Source organism: Dermacentor silvarum, chromosome 8, assembly GCF_013339745.2.
Source record: "Dermacentor silvarum isolate Dsil-2018 chromosome 8, BIME_Dsil_1.4, whole genome shotgun sequence".
NCBI classification, from domain to species: Eukaryota; Metazoa; Arthropoda; class Arachnida; order Ixodida; family Ixodidae; genus Dermacentor; species Dermacentor silvarum.
In genome coordinates, this window is record NC_051161.1 from 174,356,153 (window position 1) to 174,365,131 (window position 8,979).

Here is an 8,979-nt window from a genome sequence, read left to right on the forward strand (position 1 = left end):
TTGGCGTTTCTGCATTGATTATCGGCACCTCAACAAAATCACCAAGAAGGACGTGTACCCTCTTCCACGTATCGACGACGCCCTCGACTGCCTCCATGGTGCCACCTTCTTTTCATCCCTGGACCTTCGATCTGGCTACTGGCAAATCGTCGTAGACGACATGGATCGCGAGAAGACCGCCATCGTGACGCCTGACGGCCTTTACCAATTCAAGGTCATGCCTTTCGGTCTCTGCAACGCACCAGCCACCTTTGAGAGAATGATGGACACACTGCTTCAAGGATTTAAATGGTCGACGTGTTTATGTTACCTGGACGAAGTGATAATTTTCTCTCCCACTTTCGCAACACACCTTGAGCGGCTTTCGACCATTCTAGCAATTTTCCGACGAGCTGGCCTCCAGCTCAATTCCTCGAAGTGCTACTTCGCTCTTCGTCAAATTACTGTGCTGGGCCACCTCGTTGACGCTTCCGGTGTCCGACCAGACCCAGCGAAGGTACGCGCTGTCACGAATTTCCCCGTTCCACGGTCTGTCAATGACGTTCGTAGTTTCGTGGGGGGCTGTGCTCCTACTTTCGCCGTTTCGTGAAAAACTTTGCGGCGCTCGCACGTCCACTCACTGACCTTCTCAAGCAAGACGTCCCGTTTTGTTGGGATCCTTACAAGCTAACGCCTTCTCTGAGCTCATTGCCGCCCTAACGACTCCACCTATTCTTGCCCATTTTGACCCAGCTGCTCCCACAGAAGTGCGCACAGACGCTAGTGATCACGGCATCGGTGCAGCTTTAGCCCAAAACCAACGCGGCATTGATCGTGTTATTGCGTACGCAAGTCGTCTCCTTTCTAAATCTGAACGCAATTACTCGATTACGGAACGGGAATGTCTTGCCCTTGTCTGGGCGGTTTAGAAATTCCGTCCTTACTTGTATGGCCGCCCTTTTCGTGTTGTCACAGATCATCACGCTCTCTGTTGGCTTTCCTCACTGAAGGACCCTACTGGACGACTTGGTCGTTGGGCGCTGCGCCTTCAGGAGTACCCTTACTCTGTTACCTACAAGTCTGGCCGCCTCCATCTGGACGCGAACTGCTTGTCCCGCTACCCTGTTGACCAACCAGACGGATCGGAAATCGAACCTAGCCCCTGCGTTATGTCCATGTCTCAGTTTCTCCATATTGGTGACGAACAACGCCGTGATGCTTCTTTGCGATCGCTCATTGACCGGCTGGAATCGGCACCTAACGACGCCTCACTGCGCATGTTCGTCCTCGTGAATGGCACACTTTACCGTCGTAACGTCCAGTCCGATGGACTTGAGCTGCTTCTCGTTGTGCCTAAACATCTGCGTTCAACGGTCCTGCATGAGCTTCACGACGAACCAACTGCTGGTCACCTTGGAGTATCCCGCACGTACGACCATGTCCGGCGCCGCTTCTTTTGGCGCGGTCTCGCCCGGTCTGTTCGACGTTACGTGACCTCCTGCGATAAATGCCAACGTCGGAAACGTCCTGCTGCACCCCGTGCTGGTCTACTTCAACCACTCTCCATCCCGATCGAACCATTCTTCCGTGTTGGTTTAGACCTTCTCGGTACTTTTCCTGAGTCAAGATCCGGCAACAAGTGGGTCGCCGTTGCTATCGATTATGCGACCAGGTATGCAATCACTCGAGCGCTCCCCACCAGCACTGCGACTGAGGTTGCCGATTTTTTGCTCCACGATGTTATTCTACACGATTGCGCCCCTAGCCAATTGCTCACAGATCGAGGCCGTGCATTTCTATCCCGAGTAATCGACGATCTTTTGCGCTCCTCCTCAACGCAGCACAAGTTGATCACCGCCTACCATCCTCAAACAAATGGCCTCACCGAGCGCCTAAATCGCACCCTCACGGACGTGCTCTCAATGTATGTTTCCTCTGACCACCATGACTGGGACCTGGCGCTGCCTTACGTGACCTTCGCCTACAATTCATCGCATCACGATACCGCCGGTTATTCACCCTTTTATATGCTCTTTGGCCGTGAACCGACGTTACCAATGGACACCCTACTTCCGGCTGCTGCCGCGCCGCCTAGCGAATATGCACGTGATGCCATCGCTCGTGCCGATCATGCGCGTCAGATCGCCCGCTCTAGGCTGTCGGCCTCGCAAGCGACCCAAAAGCGCCTCCATGACAGCTGGCATCACGACATTCGCTTCTCACCCGGTGCGTTAGTTCTCCTGTGGTGTCCATTCCGTCGTGTGGGCCTGTCCGAGAAGTTATCTCGGTACACGGGTCCTTACCGAATCATCCGCCAGGTCACGGACGTCACCTACGAGATTGTTCCCGTCTCTCCGACTTTGCCGCCTGCGATCGCTCCCAGTGACATAGTTCACGTCAGCAGACTGAAAGCATACCACCCTCCTTCTGACGACAATGATTGAAGTGCACCGAGACGTCTGCCAGGGGCAGACGACGAAGAAGACTGTTCTGTCGGGTGCTGGTGGCTGTCCACCATCTTGGCTACTGTGTCTGTGTAGTGTAAATACAGTGTAAATAGTCCCGCCTTGTGTCGTTTTACGTAACAATATGTTGCATGGCCTTTGTCATTGCTTTTTCCACTGCTGACTCAATGAGTTTAGACAAGTTGACTTCATTTAAAGTTGATTGCCTCGCAGTGACGCCAGCGTATCCAAAAGCTCTTTCCTTGACGACTGCAATAGCCTCTTGCCGCGAACATCGTCGCCTGTCAATTACCTCGAGTACCTGCATTTCATTAGCTTTTGCTGAGCAGTTTCCATAGTCAGCCGCATGGTTTCCTCCACACAGGCAGCATGTTTCGGTTTCAGCTGTGCACTCATTAGGGGAATGATCCTCACCACAGACGCGACAGCGTGCATTTGATTTGCAGCCTCCTGCACTATGGCCAAAACGCCAACAGTTCCGACACTGAAGTGGACGGGAAGGGAGAGGATCCACTCTAAAAATAAGTGGCCACACTTTTAGTTCAGATGGGCAGGACATGCCAGCAAACGTAGCAATAACCGATTCAGTGTCAACTTCTTCCCCGTTTACGAGTCAGTTGCATCGGTATACGGCTATGACACCAGCACCAGACAGCTTCTCCAGAGTCTCAGTTGGGCTCAATCGAGATTCTACGCCTCGGACAATGCCTTTAGTGCAAGCTAGATGGGGAGGAATGAACGCACTCACCGGCACAGATGCAAAAATCTTACACTTTAGGAGGTCTGCAACACAGGTCGGATCTGAGGACCCACAAACTATCCCACCTCTTCCAAATTGTCGGACACCGCTTATCATTTGGAAGTGACGCGTCATGGCTTGGAGCTCGGCCTGGACAGCCTGTGGGTTGTTCAGCCGGATGAATCCACCACTCGAAGGCACCAACGCGACAGGGATGCTGCTAACACCGCTGCGGAAGAAAGATTCCAAAGGCAAATCATCAGGAGAAAGGGAGGCTGACCAAGGGCTGGGCCCTTGCCCAGGATAGTTTTTAGACATCAGCGCTGCTTCAATCACTAGATAAGTCCTGTAAATATAAGATTATTAAGATAAGTAGGTCAAATCCACCCAAAAATCAGCCAAACCACCGCGCAATTAGCTTGCCAGGAGGCTTCAGCGTGGACGTCTGAACGCTTGTTCCTTCCAAGACCTCAAGTACAGGCGTAATCTCTTCGGCTACGCTGGACTATATCTTGGCCTTTACCCTTGGTATTTATTTTTTCTTCATTTTATTTTATTTTATCCCCTACCTTTTAGTTTTTCCACCTTTTAACTTTCTTTTGTCTCTTCTGTGCTCATTATGTATCTGCTTATCCTGTTCATTTTCTCTCTTTGTTTCTCTTTTTTTAGTTCTATTTATTTTATCCCATAACTTTGGTTGTTGTACCATTTTTCTTTTTTGTTTGTTTCTCTGTGCACCAGCACTCAGTACGCATATATACGTGAAAGTAGTAGTACAAGCCGTGTATTGAGAAAAGAAAATCTTTTGTAGTGGAGCAGTAGTAAAACTGTTTATACTTCTAAGTTTTTAGCCTTTTTGTTGCCAATATTTAATGCAGCTTCAATAAACGGCTAAACAAATGGCGCCACATGTATTAGCTAAATAATCCTATCACACGTCACGAATAAACGCTGTCATATAGTTGCCGACAACTGAACTGCAGATTAGGTCTACAGGCGTAATCCAATGGGAATAAAAACTTTGATTCTTCAGTATTGTGTTAGACTATAATAATAATTTGTGAGGTTTTTTTTTTTTTTTTTACGATGTTCCTGACGATGTGTGGGTAAACAATTCGACTGCGTCGTGCAGCAGACGACGGCCCAATGTCTACCGATGGCAGCGCCGTTTTATTGTGCGCCGTGAAGCTGAAGAAAGTCCACGAACTGGTGCCGCATCTACTAATCATTTAGAAACCATGGATGGCGCGCAGGCTTGTTTCAGTAGCGACATCTATCGGCATATATTTCATCGAGATTGTGTGGTTCTTTTCTGCCTATGCTGTTTATATAGTTGAGAAAGAAAGGCGCTTTCATCTGCAACGAAGTCGAAATTGCACGGGTGGAGTTTCGACACTGAGTGTACCGAGAAGGCATCTCTCGTTCTAGGCTCTGCTGGCTGCGCTCGAGCATCTATTTGCGGACGCTGTGCGGAGAATCCCAGCGCCGACGACGCAGTGCGAAGAACGCAGCCATGGACAAGGTTGTACCGGAGAAGCACCCGCTTGACCTGAGCATCGTGCAGAGCCTGAACCTGAACCAGAACGGCTTCGAGGCGTGCGCGCTGTCTGAGGCCCTGGCCACGGGATACCGGAACGCAGCGCACGCCATGCTTTGGGCTCCTGCCGACATGCTCGTCATGCAGCGCTACCAGCAGAAAGCCATGGTCTTGGTGAGCGTCGTCCTATCCAGTTTCGGTGGCAACGCGCGCCGTTTAAATTCTGTCTAGACAATCTGCCATGAGTGCCTGCTTGCTGCTTTAGGGCGTTGTTTTTGAACATCGACAGCACATGAGCCCAGCCTACATGGTGGTGTCAGAATGTACGCCCGAGCGATTAGGGGAGCGCACGGCCGCGTTCGGAAGGAGAACAAGTTGGCAGTCAGCTCAAGGGGTTTGCGCGCTCACGATACTTGACATCCTCATTCGAATGCGTTGTTACTGCCCGTTGTTTTCTCCCACCAAAGCTCGTGGGCCTTAATAAACTCTACCGTAATTCGCTGTGCCTTAATTTACTTCGCCCTAACTAACGTCAATGGTCCTGGGTTAGACTACCACCAAACGTCGTGGGTCTTAACTCTGTCATAATTTCTTGGGTGCGAGTGCAGTAGTTAACTATCTTAATTAACTGTATAGTAATTGATCTCACCCTAATTAACTTCAAAGTTAATTAGGGTGTCAAAGTCAAAGGGTCCGACTCCCATCAAAGGTGGTGGGCTCGAGTGCCTTAGTAAGTGTCTTAATTAAATGTACCTTAATAAACTTCGCCCTAATTAACACCAAGGGTCCGACTCATACCAAAGGTCGTAGGTTCGAGTGCCTTAATTAACTGTGTCTTAATAAACTTCGCTCTAATTAAACCAAAAGTCGTGGGTTCGACTCCCACCAGATGTGGGTTCGAGTGCCTTAATTAACTAGCTTAATTACGTATACCTTAATTGGCACCGCCCTGATTAAACCAAAGGTCGTGGGTTCGAGTGCCTTAATTAACTGTCTTAATTAACTGTGTCCTAATAAACATCGCCCTAATTAAACCAAAGGTCGTGGTTTGACTCCCACCAAAGTTCGTGGGTTGTAGCGCCTTAATTAACTCTATCCTAATTACATATGCCTTAATTGGCATCACCCTAATTAATTCCTAAGGCCGAGGGCCCGACTCCCACCAAAGGTCGTGGGTGCGAGTGCCTTAATTAACTGTGTCTTGAATAACCGTGCCCTATGTAACTTCGCCCTAATTAACACCGGAGGTCGTTGGCTCGACCCCTACCAAATTTCCTGGATTCGAATACCTCAACTAGTATTTACCCGTGCCTTAATTGACCTCGCCCGAATTAACTCCGAAAGCCGAGGGCCCGACTCCCACCAAAGGTCGTTGGTTCGAGTACATTAATCTACTATATTAACCTCGCCCTAATTAATGCCGAAGCTCGCGGGTTCGACTCCCACCAAAGTCGACGGTCCGGGTGCCTCTCTATTGAACTCTTAACTCTATTCTTCATTAATTAACTTCGCCCTAATGAACACCGTGGGTAATGGTGCCATTGAATTGTGGTGTCATAGCCTCATTGAAGGCCTTCATAAATATTTAACTCAGTGGGAGATGTCGCTTGCTTCGTGGGTGCCCTTGGTGCGGAGAGGGCCAACCAGGTGTCGTCTCCGTCGCTGCCTGCTCTTTGACGAGTTCCATGTCGGCCCTGCACACCGAGTGCCGCCAAGGCCAAGCAGCCGGTTGGGGGGGGTCATACCCCATTCACTCAACCAAGTCCGTGGAGTCGCAGGGAGCTGCTAATCACTGACCGGACGATCACGTGTCATGCTCGACCGAGTTCTGCCCAGTGCCCTCCATGCACAAGTCAACTCGCACCCTCCCGTGACGCAGCCAAATTTCTAGTCCTAGGAGTTGATGAATGCACCTGATTTTCGAGGCACGGCATAGCGGTAGCACGTGCGTAAGTCAGCCTTTCGCGAGTGCCCATGATTGACGGATTGGCACTACGTTCACATGAGCATGCGTAGGTGTAGATTTTTGCCGTGAGAGCTTTCACTTCATGGTCGACGTTGGTGCTGCCCTCATTCTTCTAGTATTTTGCATGCCGTACCATGAACCCCTACAATCGCTGTCCTTATGCTCCTAGGGGATGTGCATAGCGTGTACGCGAGGCGGTGAGTGCTGCGCAGGCGGTGGTGCGCTTCGATGGCTACCTGGGCTTTCCCGGAGGCATGGTGGACCCGGGCGAGAGCCCGGCGCAGGCCGTGAACCGAGAGCTGCGCGAGGAGCTGAACGCGGACACTTCTCGGTTCTGGGCCACCGAGAGCGACCACGTGATCAGCTTCCGGCAGCAGGAGCGGCGCTTCGCGTGCCACTTGTACGCGCTGCGCGTGTCGTCCGACGAGCTGCTGGCCACCGAGCGCGCCGCCATCGGCAGCCGGGAGCACGGCCACGAGACGCTGGGCATCCTGCGGGTGCCCCTCTACAGCATGGCCGACGGCGTCCGCGGCCTGCCGGTGTTTCTCGCACAGCGCTTCGCCGGCACCGCGCGCGAGCAGCTGCTCTACGCGGCCGTCAGGCTGAGCCTGCTGGACGAGGCCGCGGCGCGCACGGCCCTCGGCCAGAGCGAGGCCACGTTCGGCTCCGTCGCTACTCACCGGCCAGACTGACCTTGCGATTCGATGCCAGCGAAGAAGCCGTCTGGATTGATTGCTGTAGCTGGCTTTCAAACGAACCAATATTGCGCACGCGTATATACACTTTTTTTGCGCCGTCTGCTGGGAGAGCGACGGGTCGTGCGTGGCACGGTGTGCGCTCTCGCGCTTGGAATAACGCCCAGTGGTCAGAGCTGGCCTGGGGAAGAAGATTAAATGATCGACATTATGGTGTCTTTCTAGGGCCATGTTCCCACAGTGATTCCCAACGTGGGGCAATATGTATTCGTTTTGTAAACCCTAATGAAAACCTCGGTCAAACCCACTGAAATAAATAGTTGTTCTGTGTACCTTGTAACGTTGCTCAAGCTTCTACGTTTGAAAAGCATGCATTAAGTATTTCTCTCTGCATATGTAAAACAGGGTGTTCCACGTAATTTTGGTCAAACTTTAAAAATATGCAAATGACACATAGCTGGACAGAACCAAGGTAATGTTGTTTGCCGTGGCTTGGAGATTTTTGTTTCATTCTGCCTAATTCATTCGCACTGGACATGAATAGGCTGATCATGATGATGATGAATTAGATAATTAGCCTAAATAATTAATGAACATCTCAAATATTGTAATTACATGAAACGCGTCAATGAGGAAATTGCAGAGCAACATAAACTCCCGATACAGTTTTCTGTTGCTCATTACGTGCTACATAAAATTCCCAGGCCTGCTTAGCTATCGCCTAAGAGACGCGAAGGCGAAAGCCTTATAAAGCGTGTTGTAATTCACCTTAATCCTCCTTATAATCCTTCCTATTCTCCCTTCATCCACCTTAATCGACCTTAATCCACCCTAATCCCCTTATTACACCTTAATACACCTTAACCCAGCCTAATTCATATTAATTGACTTTAATCCACCTTAATGCAATCACTAAGCATTAATTACCTTGCAAATCATTAATCATCTCTTATACACGGCTGGACATGTTTTGGTTCGCTTCTGGTCATCCTTGAGTCACGTGACTTTCTGTACCTCACAACTCGACCTTGAAACGGAGATCTAAGGCTTTCGCCTTAAAAGTGTTTTTCCGAGAGTGAAAGAAGCCCGCGCGAATAACGCAAAATCGTCGTGCGACTGGCCGCTCGAGACACTTGGCGTGTATTCGCGGGCATTCGTCGCCTCCACTTTCTGGGTGACTACACGTTAGACATGCTACATTGAACGGCAACAGGTACTTATGCCGATTTCATTTCTGTATTTGGCGAGTTTTAACGCACAAGCGTAGATGCCCCTAATCGTCGAAATTATGTTTGTCAACGCGAGGGAAGCGATGGACTTGGCGCCGTTTGTGCTTCGATGCCGCGGTGCATGTTCGCGGCGTTCCTGCATTCACGAAGTGAAACGTCACTTAGAGCGCAGCTCCTAAGCGCTGTTCCTGCATTGAACGAGCAGAGCGAAGGCAGAAAGCGGGCGATGGAGAGCGCAGGCTGCACGAGGCAGAAAGTGGATTGTGGCGAAAGCGTGAGAAGTGCCGCGCAAGACGACCGCTACGAAATGGCGAGATCACGCGTCGTCGTTTCACCGAAGGCGTGCGGCAAGCGCATCCAACAATTCTA

The 8,979-nt window shown here is 50.6% G+C and overlaps 1 protein-coding gene across 1 annotated transcript; it reads left to right on the top strand.

Annotated features, from left to right (window-relative positions):
• The first annotated feature begins 4,578 nt into the window (after nucleotides 1-4,578).
• LOC119462911 (U8 snoRNA-decapping enzyme-like) lies at nucleotides 4,579-7,707 on the top strand. The gene is made up of 2 exons (XM_037724087.2): nucleotides 4,579-4,894; nucleotides 6,899-7,707. Exons 1-2 carry the CDS (start codon nucleotides 4,697-4,699, stop codon nucleotides 7,376-7,378), a joined length of 678 nt encoding a protein of 225 aa, XP_037580015.1. The 5' UTR covers nucleotides 4,579-4,696; the 3' UTR covers nucleotides 7,379-7,707.
• Nucleotides 7,708-8,979: the final 1,272 nt, after the last annotated feature.

Bases quoted from the DNA above. Each gene is read 5' to 3' on its own strand.
- LOC119462911 (XM_037724087.2), top strand. From the start codon at position 4,697: ATGGACAAGGTTGTACCGGAGAAGCACCCGCTTGACCTGAGCATCGTG. The intron at 4,895-6,898 runs GTGAGCGTCGTC...AGTGCTGCGCAG, and splicing joins AGCAGAAAGCCATGGTCTTG to GCGGTGGTGCGCTTCGATGG.